General features: G+C 39.1%; 1 protein-coding gene across 3 annotated transcripts in view; it reads left to right on the forward strand.

Moving 5' to 3' along the window:
* APP (amyloid beta precursor protein) overlaps positions 1-18,174 on the forward strand; it is a 161,682-nt gene that overhangs the window by 109,974 nt on the left and 33,534 nt on the right. For all 3 annotated transcript variants that reach the window (XM_008924902.3, XM_018076935.2, XM_018076936.2), the window contains 2 exons: positions 5,244-5,372; positions 7,406-7,505. In XM_008924902.3, coding sequence (XP_008923150.1) covers positions 5,244-5,372; positions 7,406-7,505 — 229 coding nt within the window. The remainder of the gene's footprint in view (positions 1-5,243; positions 5,373-7,405; positions 7,506-18,174) is intronic.

Below are 18,174 nucleotides of genomic sequence, written 5' to 3' on the forward strand. Positions count from 1 at the left end.
TTGTGTGGTTTCTCTGTAGTATTTTGGATTTCCATGAGGAGAGTCTAATTTAGATTTTAGCAATGCAAACTGTATTTGACGTTTCCATTTTCCATGCTCAGTGAAACTGTGCTGTTTCATCACTCCCTTAAAACCTGAACTAGCAGACTAGGAGCAGTGTAGAGATCATTGTGGGGGAAAGCATCTGCATGGTTGTATATTCATAAGTGTGTGTATATATGTAACTTGCTAGAAACTAGGTTTGGGACATTTCAGATCTCCTGTGTGATTCCTTTATGAGGGTGACCTTATCTCAATGCTGATGCCACTTGAGATAAAGACATTGGATTACAGAGTCAGTGGGTCTGGAACTTGCCACCAGGTAGCTCAGGAGCCATGAGTGTTTTCTGTTTCATTTGGCTTGTGCCCTGTGCAGCTGGAAACCTGATAACCAGCTTCAGGACTGCCTGGTTTAGCTTTCAAAGCAGGGGGTTGCAGTACAGGTACCTATGCCCTGGTGCATATATACATATATATAAATTCACAGAAAGAACTGTCTTCCAAAAAAGAGACAAGGCATATTCTCTACAGTTTTATGTAGAAAATCAGTTTTCAGTGGCGCATTGTCAGCCTAATTAGTCTATGTAGCTCAATACATAGCCTGTGAACCTGTCCACTTTGTACCAAATGTATTGAATGCATGCAAGTCCCAACATACTCATGAAAACTATATGAAATAATATTTTGACAACATTCTCTAGCATAAGACAGGATTTTAAACTGACAGCTAAAATACCTGCAGACACGAGTACATCTGCGGGACTGTCACGATAGCTCGTAAAAGGGCTATGATCGATCTGTGCTGTTTTAGATAAAAAGCAAGTGTTTGAAACTGCTGAGAAAGGGGAGCTTTGAAATGAGTTTCATGGGAGCAAATGGCATGACACTGTGTGCTTAAAATAGTTGGAAGCACATGATGGTAGCATTCGCTCTGCTTCATCCTGGATCGGCCACCACACACCTGCGCGCACACGTTTGTCTCTCTTTGTTCTGCATTTGCCTGAACAGCGAGTGTGTGCCATGACACTGGATTTAAGCTTCTTGCCAGCCAGTGCAGTGTTTTGGAGTACTCAGTAGCCAGTATTATTCCTCAGTGAACAGCATTGCTAATGAAATAAAATGCATTCTGATGTGGCGCTGGATCCTGTTGCTTAGGAAGTCGCTGGCCATTCCTGTCACTGCCTAAATCACAGTCATCAACATCATCAGTAGTATCCTGACTGCTTTCAGAGGAAGACTGGAAAAAAAAAGAAAAGAAAACAACCAAAAAAACAAGCACAAACCACTGAAAATAGAGGAATTACTTCATGAGGCTTAGGTAGCCCCTGGTGGCTGATCCAAGTTAGTTTATCTGTGAGATGATTTTTTATTAAACACGCACAGTTTTCCCTGGCAAAAAATGCAGCACGGTTTCACGTGCTAGACCCAGAATTTTTTAATGAAGTTTGGTGGTCAGTACATTATTTATGAGGAGCAAGAGGTGCCAGGCTGGCCCAGGGATGCGTCAGCCATTTGTTCTTCGGCCATAGACAATGTCAGAGCTGAGGCCTTGGGAACTTAATTTAGCTGAGAATAGCACAGCTTTCATTTATAATTTAGTCTGAAGGTTCTGGCCCAGGGTCGAAGTAATAGATGGCTGTGAATATAATGGCTTCAGACGTGGGGTCTGACTGCATTCCTCAGCCTGTGGTGCCTTTCCCCACCTCTGTGCTTGACCTTGACTGTTCCTTGTGGTCCCTCTGTTCCACCATCACTGGAATTCACATCTCTGCTTGGTGTATTAGATTTTGGGGCAGATCTTGCTGAAAGTATCTCTGCGAAAAGTGTCTGTGTGGGTGGGATTTTAAAGCAGAACCAGTTCACTCAATAGTGACATTTAAAGGAAAATATGTATGAAGTACAATCCAGAGGCAGGACTTGAGGTGAGGTACTTTTGCTGACCCAGGAATTAGTTAAAACTTTGCGAGCAGCAGTAGGTCTTACAGTTCTCAGCACTGAGAAAAAAAAGATCAATTAATTTTTTTAATATTTTTTTACTTTCTAAGTTACATTCAGCTGTAGAATGTGGTTTGTAGTAGCTTCCACACTGGGGTATGCAAAGCAATGAGCAATGTCACAAACTTTTAGGCCATGTGAGAACACTAGATCAGCATTTAAAACATGCATTTGGACAGTTTTAAAAACAAAACACAAACTCTCTATGTTTATATTCCTACACACAGCAAGTTTCTAGTGTTTTGGGGTTTTTTTTTTGCTTGAGAAAAAGCAGTCTCTGCTCCTGTAAGTAAACACCTTGCATTTAATATTCTTTCTGCATTGTCCTAAATTTGAATTATGGATTTCTGCTGCCATCACAGGAAGATTTCTTGGCCAGACATGCTAGAGGCATGCATTCATTTCTCCTTTATAATGATAATTTTGGGACGCTTCTCAGTGTTATTAAGGCACTTAAGGTGGGCTACTTGGGCTGGTACCCAAGTGACTACTGCTGTTAGTGGTATTTGACAGGTATTTTCAAGATTGTTATCCTACTAACAAGCTACTTGTAAAGTTTCCTGTAGATATTGCAGTGAATGCAAACACACTCTAGGAAAACAAAAGCTATTCTCTTCTGGTTTTAAACACTATACTTAATTTGGAATATCTCTTAAAAAAATAGAAATTAGTAATTTTCTCTCTAGTCTGCCCTAACCTGTTACCTTGATGTGTCTTGGGGGCAGGGAAAGCTGAATTATCAGGAAAGGTAACAAAAACCTCTGTGTTCAGAATTTTCTTCTTGTTATTAAACTTTCTGGTCTTCTAGCCTTCATTTCTATAAAGCTTTATAGTTGGCATTTTAGTAGTTTGGCCATTACCACAACACTGTGAGGATTACTCGCTTTCCAGCATTTGTCCACAGTTTCTTGCAGCATCATCCAAGGGTACTTGGCTCTGGGGGCTTGGAGTTACTTTCCTCATGAGTGAATTTTCTGTCATGGAGCCACTAAATTTAGTTTTCTGACAGGAAATGGCTTCACATCTCTATTTCTGTCTGACAGATCTTCTCCAAATAACCTTTGGTTTACTTTCCTCAGACATATTTAAATCCATTGTTTCTCTTAAACTTGAAGAGATTTTTAAATCTTTGAGCTCCATAGCTTAGTATTCTTCTCTCATGCAGATGTTAAATTAGTTTAGGCTCTATATTTTTCCATGGTCTAAGTCTTAAAACTTTAACTTTGCCCTCAGTTATTCCTGCTTTGGAAAGCTGTGCACAGAGCCTCTGATACTCATTTTGTCACTTCCACACCCTCTTCCCTGTGTCACTGCCAGTGCCCAGACCAGCTGTTCACCACTTCTGCTCATTCTTTAATCTGCTGCACAGTCAGGTCACCTTTCCCTGTCTTCTCACTGCTTGGCACCTTCAGGTAGGATGCACAAGCACAGCACCACAAGTGGGAATGGGGGGAGAGGGAGCCGATTTCCAGAATCCATCTTAAACTCTGAGTTAAAAATGAATGTCTTAGGTGGATGCTGGAGAATGCTTCCTGTGTTGGCACTCTACTATTGTGCAGAGCAGGAAAGTACACAGGAATACACGTCTTAACCTTCACTGTTCTGTCATCAGTCTGTGTATATTTTCAAGTTCCCTTCAGCTGCACACCTTGTTTTTGTATTCAGTTGTATGCCTTAAGGCATATATTTAATAGCTTTTACTAATTAAAATCACTTGCAATATAAACATAGATTTAATACTTTTACAAACTCTGGCACCTAAGCTGAGAAACTTCAGGAGACCAAGAGGGTCTTTTCTTAGTCTTTTCAGTCAGTTGAGTGTTCTGGATGTGTATGTTCTGTACCTCAGGTCAGTGGTTCCTTTCCTCTTTGTTTTCTCCCCGGGGGGAGTAACAATAGTGACAGAGCAGGAGCGTCTTGATTATTTTTTTTTTTCCTCCTTAAAAGTTTTGCAATCAAGTCTTGTGATTATTCATGGAATCACAGAATATCCTGAGTTGGAAGGGACCCACAAGGAGCATCCAGTCCAACTCCTGGCCCTGCACAGGACCATCTCCAAGAGTCACACCATGTACCTGAGAGCATTGTCCAAACACTTCTTGAACTCTGTCAGGCTTGGTGCTGTGACCACTTCTCTGGGAAACCTGTTCCAGTGCCCAACCATCCTCTGTGAGAAGAAACTTTTCCTGATATCCAACATAAACCTCCCCTAACTCAGCTTCAAGTCATTCCCTTGGATCCTGTCACTGGTCAGCACAGAGAGGAGATCACTGTCTGCCCCTCCTCTTCCCCTCACAAGGAAGCCATAGCCTGCAATGAGCTCTGCCCTCAATCTCCTCTTCTCCAGGCTGAACACACCAAGTGTCCTCAGCTGCTCCTCATATGACCCTTCATCATCCTCATGGCCCTCCTTTGGATATTCTCTAATAGCTTAATGTCTTTCTTATAATGTGATGCACACAGGACTTGAGGTGAGGCTGCACCACTTCAGAGTAGAGCAGAAAATTCCTTGGCTTAGTAGTGCTTTCACATGGTCTTCCATGCAGCTGTTGGGCAGGTTACTTTCTGGTTTGAATCTGAAAATGCACGTTCTGTTTACTGTTTATAAAAGTTACCAGCTATAATTTTTTTGTTGCTAAAGTTTAACTGCAGTTGACAGATGTTGATATTGGTTGAATATCCAGCATAATAGACCACATGTGGAGAGTCCTTGAAATGCTTCCAATAGAGTCCAGGTTTCAGCAGATCTTCTGAGAGGACTTTGCCTGGTAGTGATGAAGGTTGCAAAACTGGAAGCTTGGATCATGTGGGCTTCCTGAGGTGGGGGAGAGGAGAAATAGGATCTTATGGAGTGAATGGAAGCAAAACGCGAAAGAAATGGATGTTGGGTGTCCATTAACTACCATGGCAGTTGCTGTCTTGTTGGGCCAGTAGTATAGCAGTCAGACAAGAAAATGCAATAGCTAAACTTCCACTAATGGTTGTGGAAGAAACCTGAACACCCTCCCCAGGAACCTTATCTACTGCCTACAACTGCTGTTATAACAGTGCCTCCTGACTAATGGGTTCAGTGAGTGGATGTTCCTTACAGCAGTCAGACCTGCTGCAGGCACAAGGGTCTTGGGATGGCTTGGGATACATCTCCGGTGCAAGGAAATAAAATATGTGCTGTTCTAAACTGATGTTTTCCCCCTGTTTCTTTCCTGTAGCCTCGCCACGTGTTCAACATGCTGAAGAAGTACGTGCGTGCTGAGCAGAAGGACAGACAGCACACCCTCAAACACTTTGAACACGTCCGCATGGTAGACCCAAAGAAAGCTGCCCAAATCAGATCTCAGGTAACCCCCACTGAGGGTTAGTGTTTGTTCATAACCATTGTGAAATTTCTGTCCACCTACTTTTTATAAACTACCCGACTCCTTTCTGTGGACAACTCTATATGCAATCAAAAATAATCTTCTCTCCATCAGATTAGAGCAAAGAGATGTAGTAGTGTGGGTATGATTTTTCTTCTGAGAAGAACCGGAAAACAGGTTTTCTGTCTATCCAGACAGCGAGTCAGTCATGGGCATTTCCTGAGGAGCCTTTCAGAGCATTAATGCTGAGAGCCTTAATTAATGCTTTGGTAAATAATATCTCTGGGAAAACGTCAGTAGTAGATTTAGAACCACACATGGTTGTGCTTCCCTCAGCTGAAGTGGCAGAACAAGAAGTCCTATAGCCACCTGACTGCAACCAACCTTTCTATAGTCATTGCAGAGGTCCTTGCAATGTCTATAAATGTGATTGCTGTGATGCACTTGAGTTTAATGTGTTCTTTTAAAATAGACACTGTAGTTCATGACATTTTAACTGCTGAATGTTACTGCAGTCCTCAATGTGTATGTTTTGGAACAGCTTTTATGTCGTCTTCATAAATCATGGAGGGTAAGAAAGCAAGAAAACAAAAACCCCAAGACTGAAGATGAAACTGGCTTTCAAAACCGCAATTAAAATTGAAGGCACAATGGATAAGCTGTTAAAACAGTATGCTGTAATCTGTGGAATTTGATGCTGTTCCCTCTGCAGGATTCAATGGCAGGCAGTGTTCCAGCCACAGTTTTTGAACTGACTGGTATTGCTAAAAGCCAAATCAAAACCATGTACATCCCTGAATGGCAGATTAGATTTCTCAAATATCTGTTTCAGCCAGATGTGTACATTCAGATCGTGCTGTCTTGAAATGGCTGGAGTCAGAAATGCACCCTTCTAACCATCGTCTACTGTGACCGTTGCCTTTGTCTTGTTTTAAGCATTTAACATGACTTAGTTTCTAAGTTACTGGATTGTTTAATAACAAAAACCAATGCAGGTTGTGTGGCAGCACAGGTGAATGGAAACTGATACTTAAAAACAAGAAGTGAAGCTTAGTATGCTGTTATAGGAATGAGTATTGATACAGAATCTTTGTTTCTTGAGTTGGTCAGAAGGTTGGGAAGTACAGCCTGGAGGATCTGTTTGTGAATTTTTTTTTCAGTGGAAAATAAAAACCAAAATATTTTGTTCAAAACCGTAAATACTCTATTTGGATTTGAAGAAATCATACTGTTCTTTCATTAAAATTGCTTTCTGCGACACATTTTCCTTTTTAGGCCTAATTACCCTGTCAGTCTTATAAGTCTTTTAAAATGCACCTCAAGTTCTCTTTCTACTGAAGACAGGTGATACTTAGAAGAGTACCCTGGGCGAGCATTTATATGACTCAACCCATAGCAATGTGAGGGCACCTGAGGCAATAGAGATGTAATCACATGAGGTGATGCAGTAATGCTTCTGGGTAGAAATATTTTTGTTTTCAGCTGAAAATGCTGGCAGATGTTTTTACAAAGCTTTTTTTTTCTTCTTCTTCTCAGAGAACTGTTTCTTTTTGCAGTATTGGGATTTAATAAATAAGTAAATAAAACCAAACAACTGAAACACTTTGATGCAGCAGTCATTGCACCTCACTTGGTTTGCGTGTTCTGTGAAAACTTAAGGGTATGGGCAAATGTAAACGGTGTTGAAAGATGAATGAGGCTGTGGATTTCTGCCACAATAGCTGCTTGTGTACATGCTCTGCCCCACAGCAAATGTAAATCCCTGCTTTAAATAACTGCATTCCCATGGGATTTTAGGTAGTTGCTGTGAAAGAGCATCTAGAAGCCATTTTTGTAGCAGCTGTAGGAGAGAGGTGAATTTTGTAATGGATTTGACAGTTTCAGTACATAGAGCATACTGAGATCATATACCTAGAACAAGTGAAAAAAATCTTGCTTTCTATAACCTATAAAATTTGCGATAATGTCAAATTATCCGTAGTATTCCTCTCCTTAAAATATTGTTGTTTCCGTAGGTTATGACACATCTACGTGTGATATATGAACGTATGAACCAGTCTCTCTCCTTCCTCTACAACGTGCCTGCTGTGGCTGAGGAGATCCAGGATGAAGTCGGTATGCAAACTATTAATGTAGAATCAGGAATATGTTTCTGTGATGAGAAATTACCACCAAAAGCTAAAATACATCATCTCATTTTTCCTATTGATACACTGTCCCAGCTGAAAAATAGAGTAAACTTGCCAGTGTTCTCAAATTTTAAATTAAATTAAAATGAACATTTGGAATACAAATCCTGTATAACACATGCAGTGGCGTCATCACATTGTTGTAAATGCCTTCCCTGAAATATGTTCAATGCCATTTGGAACCTCCATGCTATAGGGGTATAGCTCTTGACAATGAGATTTAGCAAATCCTTCCTGGATTTGGATACTTAATTTACATGATAAGTGTTTACATCATTTGATGTGGATGTTTTGGAAATCCTACATCTAAAAAATTAGTTGCAGACCCAAGCACCCAAGAAAAGTGAACGTATCAACTTGGCAGTAGCCTAATGGTCATGCATTTAGTTCTTGGTTAGTTGGGCAAATGGATATCTCATTTCCTCTCACATGTCCAGCACGTGAGCTGGGCTGTGGATGAATCAAGTAGCAACAGTCCCATGCTTGCATCTTCCCTGAGTGCTGTCACAGTAGATAGCTGTGAGGGAGAGTGGCCCTTCCTTCCATCCAGGTCCACATTGCTAATGTGACTCTTTAGGAAAAATGACAGATGGTTAAATGTAAAGGCCGGAGGTGGGACAGCCATTGTGTTTGGAACAGCTTTTTTCACAAGATGTGAATGGCAGTTAATGGATTAGTTTCACAAATAGCCAGCCTCAGCTGACTAAATAAATTATTGATTTCTTTAAAACACAAAAGAGGGAGGTATGCCTCTGCAGTAAGTATTAGGATGCATTTAGGACACAGGGAGGGGATGGACAGGGAGTAGCAGTGGATTCATTTGCCCAAAGCATAAGTTAGGAAGGAGATGTGCTTCTACTTGTGAGGTAGCTTGAGAGGGCTGGGGATGAGATCAGGAAGTTGTGGAAGGGATTGGGAGGAAACAAAAGGATAACTGGTTAGAAATTATTCTTCCCCATGTGTTTCCATGCTCCACAATTATAAGGCACAATCAGCAGTCTTAGTCTGCGGGTGTAGAGTCATTTGGGGAGGAACAACATCTCATTGATCATTTGAAAGCATATTATTTCTGTAGCAAAGAAGATGTCAATACTATTAGGTCTTTGAGATGCTCAGTTTGTTTTCCTTTTGCACTGCTATCATTCCCTTCAGGTTTTTGCTTCAAATTTCAATTTATTCTATTCTTGGTAGTGTTAATATTTGTTGGTGAGGGCATTCTTCTAAATTTTCTTCTCCTTTCTAAATAAGGAAATAGAATGGGAATTTCAGAGTCTTTGAAGTGACATGAGAGCAAAAGTCTATTAACTGCTGAGTGGTTTACAAAAATCTGACTCCTAATCGCAAATATGATACTAATTTTTTGGGGAAAAAAAGAGCCTAAAATTAGTAGGATATTATTTCCTAATAAGATGAGAGCAGCTAAGAAGTCTCAAAGAAAACATCTGTTACAGTCTCTTGAGTAGTTTTTCCCTACCTTGATTTTTTTTTATGGTTTAGACTGTGCTAAAAACTTTCAAAGCATTGCAAAGGTTAAAGCAATGAAAATGAAGTTCTCACACTGGGAGTTACTAAGCAGCCCAAATTAAAACACTATCAGATCTGGGTAAAATATCAGATCTAGATAAAACAGTTCTCAGTTATGAGAAAAAAGCCCAATGATTTTTAGCATCAGCATTCTTCTCATAGGTAACATTGTCTGTATGCTTGGTTTTACATGTTGATTTTAATGGAAGTTTGTGGAGGTCATGCCCATCTGTTAAAGGAAGATACTATTCTTCTGCTTTTGAGCACTGATTAGCCTGACTGAAATTCTTTTCTGAAATTATTGAGTTTCTGAGTCTCTGTACTCTTTCTAAACCCATGGAAAAGGACAGCTGAAGAATCTGTGGAGAATTAAAATTCTAATACAATTGCACTTTGTAGCATTCCCAAGAAATATTACAACTCTGATCAAAAAGACAAATGTTTCACTAAATACCTTTTGTTAGAACCATTGACTTAGAAATTCTGAGTCAGCAGAAAAGTTGAAAAATACCTTAGGTAAAAACATCTCACACACAGAGTGTCTGAATAATAAATTACATGTAAGGAGACATGGTTGAAAATAGTTTTAGTTCATTTTTTTGTGTGCATTATAGTTTCAGTTTCTAGTGCCACTCTTTACTGCAGACTTCTTCATGAACAGTTTTCACCTTCAGGAATGAACTATCTTTGCTTTAGAAGGCAGAGCTCTGACAAGGGTAGTTTTATCCTAAATTGAACAAGTAGCTCTATGAGCAGGAAAATAAATGAGGTCTAATTTGCTGTGAATTTATACCATGGGTTTAATTCCTCCTACATCTAATAAGGTGCTGGTTTTGACTAGATTTTTCTCATTGCCAGAGATAGTATGACCTGTTTTGCACAGTTTCTCCATAGGAGTCATTGACAAATTTGAATCTCAGGTCTTGGAATTTATTTTTTTCTTTTTTTTTAGAAACTAAACTAGGAATACATGAAAATTTCCCTTATGTCTTACTGGTAGTCTGTTGCCAGAGGTTCATCCATGAGTAGTAGGTGGTGTTCTGTCACTGAAAGATAAATGTGCTTGAAGGTGCACACTTTTAACTCCTGTCTGCTCTATTTGAAGTCTTTCTGCTGAGCAATGAATTTGAATTGTATGAGGTAGGTTCTGGAGTTATTCCTGGGGCATAGAAGCTGTGTAGAGAATGTTTTCTTCAACAATATGAAGATTTTTTTTGATTAATGCTTGGTGATCAGATGAATCACAGTCTAGCAGTTGGACATTTGAAGTTCCCTTTAGAAATACAGGCTATGTTTGAAATTCCTGCCTCAAAAGACAGGTTTACAGCCATAGTTTTAAGGTGTAGAATCCAAAACATGAAATTCAGCTTCTGTGCTAAAAGCAGGCTTTTATGCCTTTTAAAACAGCCTTTTCTTGTAATTTCATAAATCCAGCAGAGATGGTGGCAGGAAGTCAGGGTAAAATTTAAGAGCTGTAGTCCTTATCTGCAGGTTTTCATCACCAGCTCATGTCCACTGGCTTTAACAGTGAGTGTTGTGGTAGGAGTACATGGATACGTGGAAAAACCCACAGCACTCCAAAGGGTAGAAAGAAGCACTTAAAGTGAGGATTTTCCTGCTAAGCCTTTGACCAGTATGTAGTGTGCAAATGCCCCATTAGGGTGACAGGCTGGTATTGTAGCAGCAAATTCCAGATGTGTGAGGAAGGATACTCCTGGCTGTGTTTTATTCATGTTGGGGCAGGTCAAAAAGGGCCAGTATGAGAGTTGCAGAAGGAAGTCTGTCTACCATGACTGTTCTGACAAAGCCTGGAAAGCATAAGCAGGTCACTTGGGTAGGAGGCCATTTGGCATTCTGGCTGCAAGTGATTTCTCAAGGGACAGTGATGCAAATGTGCTAAAAACCAGGTCACTCTCAGCGACTGATGTAGTTCTTGGCGTTAAGTGGGGCTTCTCACGAGCAGGAGTATGCCTCAGGAATAGGAGAGTGGCACAGAAAATCTGAGAAGATACATTTATTTGCACGCTGTAGGTGTTTGCCTACCTAGGTATTTGTACTCACCTTTTCCATCTGGTAAATCTCATATACTGTTTAATATGTATAGAAGCCCAGAGAGAACAATATCAGGCTTTAAGAGAAATCAGCAGGTCCTTTGAACACATCCTGCTTTAAATCCTTATTTGATTAGACTGCTTATCCATGTATGTAAAAGGCAATTTATTGCTGGGAGTGGCACAGCAGGCACAGCTTCTGAATCAGAAGCTACGTCAGAGCTTTGTGCATCAGCCACATGGGCAGGCAGTGAACTGAATTTTTAATTCTGTCTTTGCTGCTCATTTCCAAACTGATGTCCTCGGCTCCATCTTTTCTAGCCCACCACTGATAAAATATTCAGCACTGTATTATACCACAGCAGTATTTTACCTAAGATCAGAAATACTCAGTTATGAGCAATAAGTAAAAGAATATGATTTCTTCAGTCCCTTGGCAAATAAAATCAAGCTATTGTTATTTTATTATTCTGTTCCACTCTGCCTGTCTTGTTCTTCTGCAGCATGTTCTGGATGCCACGCTAACATTACATAGCTAGAAGAGAGGACAAACCCAGGCAGACCCCAGATCACTGCTTGCTTTCAGATTCATAGTGTGCTATGGGTCAATTATTTGTGTGCTCCAGCCTAGCATGACAAAATTTGAACAATACATCTGAACAATACATTCCTCTTGACATTTGCTTTACAACTTCCTATGAAGATTTTTGTAAGTATTTTTAGAAAAAGGACAAGCTACAGGCTAAAGATGTCTAAAGAATTGCTTTCTTTTAACCCTTCCTCTTTAACCATCAGACCCCAATACCTGTCAGTGGAGGACCAAGTTAGCGCTGCCTCAGCTGGCTCTGGTCTTTCAGCATTTATTGGACTAATTGGTGATTTCTTTTTTCTAGCTGCTGATTCTGACCTATAGTCCATCCACAGCCTTTTTGCATTTCTTGCCATGAGCTGAATGAGGATGCTGTCCTCCATTCATTCTCCTCCTTAAGAAGTTTGAGGGCATTAGTTGCTTGCTGCAGGCTAACAGTCCAAAACAACCACCACTGTGGCTTGAGGATTGATATTGCAAAACAGAAACAGGCCCTTGGGGGCTTTGCAAAAAGTAGTTCTGTGTCTGTCCTATTTGGTGCCATTTTTTTTGTGATTTGTTTTCTTCATCCTCTTCCTTAAAAACTACATTTTGAATATTTAATTAGTAATGTCTTTCAGACTGCAGTGGGAGTTCTCAGTGCCTTGTTTTTCTGTAACTCAATTCCTTGTGCTTTCTGTCTTGAGATTTAGCTGAAGGGAAGAATTCTACTTTAAAAACTATATAAGATCTTGAAGCAATGCTTAGGATTTCTGAACCTTTATTTGAAGTTGGGTTGCCATACCAAGATATGAGAATAATAAAGGGAAGTTGACATACGTTTAATGTGTCAATAGCTTGTTAAAAGGCTGTTGAAAGGTTTCTAAGGGGTATTCAAATGAGATTGTACAGAATGGTATAGTTCATACCAAGTAAGAACAGTAATTACCTTATGATTCAATTAGACTAGAAAATTTTTGAAATTTCTTTTTGCTTGTGGAGTTCTAGCAGTTCTAGGCTACTTCATGGGACCCAGTTCTAGTGTTCCTCTTAGAGTAGAGGCCAAAGTCCTGGTAGCAGTTAATCAATGCAATAATGTCATGCATCAGTGTGGTTATAATGCCTTTTTTTTTTTTTTCCAGTGAAGTAAAACAGTGTTGTTGAAGCATGGGTAGATGAATTAGCACTCTAGGATTTATGTGTAGTGGGACAAACCAAGTTCAGTGAACTGGCATAGAGAAAGATAAGGAATTGTCATCAGTGGTGTTCTTCCTCAGAACAGTTGAGTTTTGCACCAGTTGACAAATATGCTTAATCCAGCCAAGGTAAATCCAGTGTGCAGCTGCAGGAGTTACAGAAATCCATAACTGAGACAGGTTGGACAATTCCTTTTAAGTTTTATACTTTCTGCCATTCTGGAGTTTAATGGAATTGTCATTTCTAAATTACCCCAGGCACTCAGCTAATACTGAGTAGGGGTGTTCAGTTTTGGGCACAAGGAGATGTCATCTTTGCCAAACTATAAGTATTGAATTTCCACCCTCATCTCTTTAAAACCAGCACATTTTTCCATGGCAGCAAGTCTTCCATTGAGATTTGTTGGGCACGTCTACACCACAAAGAAATTTCTCAATAAACAGTTTCTAGAAATAGCACAGTTATGTGTAAGTCTTGCCAAAGGTTCTGTAAAACCTGCCTGCTAGTTCTCAAGAGGCCGTTTGGTGTGTCTGTGCTGTCATAACAGGCTTCCCATTCCTGACAATTCTGCTCTGCCCTCTGGGCCCATAAGGATAATGCAACTGGAATAAGCAGTCAAAAGCAGCCTTCAGAGAATGTGTATTTGCACAGGTACCCTGGAGTGACTTCAGCACTAACTATGCCTGTGCTTTCTCCCCTAATTGGTTTGACATGTTTGTATGTATCCAGTAACCTTAGCTTTTCAAAGAAAAATTCGAATTTTCTGTGAAGTGGATATTTACCTTTAATCTTTTCCCTTGAAGGCCTATAGCATTCAGCTGAATAGATGGTTTTTTAGGACTCTAGCAAAAAATATATTGCTGAGTCAGTGGTTAAAGATAGCAGAGTTCTCCCATATAAGCAAGTGAAATAGATTTTTATATGCTTGAATACTGACATATTGCTCAGGTAGATTGCTTGATGAGCAATTAAGACCTTTTCCACCCAAGGACGTTGGTTTTTAAAGCATTTGGCTCGTTCATATACGTGTGTGTGTGTGTGTGTGTTGCTTTGTAAATTCTGTGCACTGTTCAGGAGCTTGGAAATGCTGAAGAATCTCAGTTACTTCTCTGGGTTGCAAACTCAGCTCTGTATGCTATTAAAATATGTCCTTTGCTGCAGCTCAGGAGAAAAGGAAAAAAAAAATCTGGGAAATAAAGCCAACGTTTTCCTCTTTTAAGCATCTCTTATTTTCTATCCAGAATATTTAACTGTCATAGAAAATTAGGGAGAGAATTGTAGATGATTAAAATAGATATAAACGCACTTCACTGACACTGATGTTCTGAAATGCTTTCATTAGCAATGTACTATATCCTCCCCATCTTTTGTAGCTAAATGGTCTATTGTGTCCTGTCATGGGTGCTAATGTTCTTCAGAAAAGATTTGAATCCTGATTTTTGTGTGCACAAGCCCTCTTTCCATCTCATAAATATTGTGAATATGACTTCAGCCAGTAAAAGAGCCAACTTCCTCCAGGGCTCACAGATACTGGGATAAGGATAAATGGCTTCAGATGGCTTTGGTTTGGGGTGGCTTTTTCATCAGGGAAAGATGTGGGTCATCTTGTTTTCTAATTCAGAAATTTAATTGGAATAAAAAGGTCTTACAAAGTTTATTAAGAGAATATTTTCCTCTGGTTTGAATAACACTGTTCTGTTTCACTTGCATCTCTGAGAAATCTGATCTCATGATCCAAGTGTTAAAACTGAAAACCAGGAACTTCTGATAATAATCGTGGACTTGTAGTTTATAAATAAAGTAATTTTTTAATTTTCCAAACATCTACTATTTCAGTGAATATTTAAATCTTTCATTCATCCTTTAGCAGGGGAGGTTTAAAGATGTTGCCTTGATTTTCTTTGGGAGCTGATGGACAGAGCACTCTGTCCTTCTTGAAGTCCTTATTCTGTGTCCTTTCCATTACTCCAGCCTGAAGTATTTTTTCATAGACACTTCTCTTCAAATAGCAAGTTGTCATCCCCACTCCAGGTCACACAAGGAATTTATGACCATGAGACCACTCTGGGGACGCAGTGGCAGCCGGCTGAGACTGTATCCATTTAAAAACTTGTTTTAATACCCCTCTGTGCAACCCATTTGTGCTGTTGAGTGATGAATTTTCTTTTCCCAGTTAACTTGTTTTGGAAACACAGTTGTGTCATTCTGTGTGATTCACTCTCAGATCCTAGCAGGAAGTGTTAGATTGTTAAAGAAGCAAAGTAATAATTTCAATTCTTACATGCCAGCAAATTGCAAGTGGTCCAGTGAGAACCAGTTACAGACTGCAGAGCATAGGTGTTATAGCCTTATATATGATATATTACAGAGCTAATATGTCAGTCATCATCCCCAGAGAAGTCTCTGGAATTGTTACCCAGGGAAATTCAAACACTAAAGTCTGAACTGCATCTCTGTGGGCAGGTATACTGAGGGGGATGGCTAAATATACCCCTGATACCAACGATGTACAAAGTTCTGCTTTATTCAAGCATAGCTTTCTTTTCAGATGTGCAGAGTGGAAATTCTCGGGTGCTTATTATGGTCAGGAGTATCTGTGGTGTTCCTGCTAGGCAAGCTCTTACTATTGGGATACAAAGGGAAAAGAATTACTGAGGATATGTGATTTTATAGAATGGCTGGATTGATGGAGATGGTGCAGTAATGTCCTGTCAGTCCCCGTGCACATGGGGTTACAAATGAAGCAATCTTTCATCAGTGCAGCTTTCTCCTGCCGTGAGATTCTCATATACCCAGTTCAGTTGAAAAATGCATTTTCCTGAATAATGCTGCCTAGGTGGGATTCCAGTTCTTGCTCTGTTCTGCTTCTTTGTTTTAGATCGTGCATATGAAAACTGGCATAAAAGCCATCAGGATAAGTCACATCCCACTTCATAGATATATTTGTTAAATATATCTCTTTAGAATACTTGGACAACCCAGGATACCTTTGGCCTATAAAATGCTAAAACTGAGTTAATAAATAAACAAAATACATGTTATCTGGAGCAATTCGGTTTTGGTGAATTCTGATTCAAACTGTTATAAATTAGTCAAATAAAAAAATGTTGTCTTTTGACCAAGGGTATCGGGGCAACAAATAATGGTTCAAATTTTTATATTTTTATGGTTTATTTAGTGATTCCTAAGCTGCCTCTGAGTTCAGCACACATCAATAGTTGCTGTGGCATTCATACACTCTGACCCTTGTTTATGGAAAATGATGGCTAACTGACTTTTTTCAGGTGTTAGGAAGTGGTGGAGTTTTAGGTTCCACTGCAGTTTTGAGTTTTATACTCAAAAGAAATATAGTAGTAATATTACTGTGTATTATAAGGTTGGCAAATAAATCTGATTATTTTATCAGTAAGACCATTAATAATTTATAAGTAAATTACGTAAATAATTATTTTCAGAAAATAAGACAATAAAATTCTGTAACAGTGTTTCATATAAATGGTTTTTTGCAGAGCAGTTTCACTTATAAGCCTTATAAGCTACTTAAGATGGAAATGTAGTTGGCTTTTTCTACTTCACACAAGTCTGAGGAAGAATAATGATTGCTGATTCATCTGGCAGAAATATCAATGACGATTGGTAGGGTTGTTTATTTGTTTTAATTTAGAATCTTCAGCCTATTTTGAAGCACTTAATGATATGTTAATTTGAAGTTAAATGTGGAGTTAAATTTAACTTGGAGAATTTGTCACAGTGCCTTACGTGGATCAGGATGATGACATACAATATATATTCTTGATTATGGTATAGTTTCAATTCAATTTTTTCCCCAAGTATTTTTTAATTTTTCCTTGTCTGCCTTGATACTGGGTCGTTGCCATGGCTTACTTGGAGGGGAGCTTTTTACATACTAGAACTGAGAGATCCCAGTGTTGAAAACATTGGGCTCAGTGTACAAAATGTTTCATTCAGAATTTTTACACAGAAGAGTGCTATAACATGAAAGTAGGATTTCTCTGCATTTAAATCAAGAGCTTTTAAGGATGTGAATTATTTTTCTGAGACAATATTATTAATTTAACCGAATTGAATGAGAGGACCACAGAAATGGATAAAAAGGCATGAATTTTTAAAGGAAAGAGCAAGGTCTTTAATTTCTGTTTAATAACTCTCAAAGATGACACAAGCTTCTGGTTTTGGACTTATTTTATCCCACAAGCTTTCTTTAATACCCTCTGCTTTGAACTGAGGGGGAAATGCAATCATTAATCAGGTGACTGTCTGTGAAATACTAAAAAAATTATAAGTGTGCACAGAGCTATAGCCATATATTGATATTAATTTGAGTTAATGACTAATTCATGTAGCTGTTAGGTAGCTAAGGGTCTGTAGTAATTACAGTGTTCTGTCACTGGAGGTAAAGAGTGTCATAGCAGCTGTCTTAGAAAATTAGACAAAATTTCATACCTTGAGTTTCATAGCAGGCTGTAAAAAGGGGGGAGGATGATTCTGGTTCTTCCTTGAAGAAGTGGTGTGGAAATTCTCATGAACCTCTGCTCAGAGGTCTCAATAATTGCATAGCCATGTACAAAACTAAATTTGCGCTGAAGTCCATCTCTAATGAAAAAGGCATCTAGGTCGTATTGAAATTAATCATTACATGGTAATAGGTGTTTTTCTGAATTAGATCATCCAAACTTTGGACACTGTTCACTGCCAGAAAACCTGTGATCAACCTGCAAAAGGATAATTGCTCAGTATATGTTAAACATCTTTGAGGGTCTTTCTGTGATTTAAGACAAAAAGTGTACAAGGCAAATTGAACTGAAACATTAATCTGTGTACCTGCTGACAGGGCAAGACTCAGTTGGGTTGTTTTAATTGATGTGATTCGGGAAACAGTGAAATCCACATATGCCAAAAGAGGAGAAGCAGGAAGAAATGGGAGAGAAATGGAAGGTTCAAGTTGTGATTTTTTTGAAATATATTAGAAGCATGTTCTTTTTAGTATGATTTTAATTATTGCATCTGTTCTTAAGTTGAGATGTGTGTTTTCTAAAGTTAGGTTCTTAGCCAACAAGGTGTTGTCTAAAGCTATGGGATGGCTATTCCCTTACTGATTTCTAGGAAAAATGTCAGGTCAACTGTTTCATGATATCTTAAATGTTCCCTTTCTGAGAACTTGAAAAAGTCAAAGACTTTTCACCTTACTGAGAAAGATTTTCAGACACGTTAGGGATTTCTGAAATGTGGAGGGC

The sequence above is a fragment of the Manacus vitellinus genome, unplaced genomic scaffold, assembly GCF_001715985.3.
Source record: "Manacus vitellinus isolate BGI_N305 unplaced genomic scaffold, ASM171598v3 scaffold_34_pilon, whole genome shotgun sequence".
Lineage (NCBI taxonomy): Eukaryota > Metazoa > Chordata > Aves > Passeriformes > Pipridae > Manacus > Manacus vitellinus.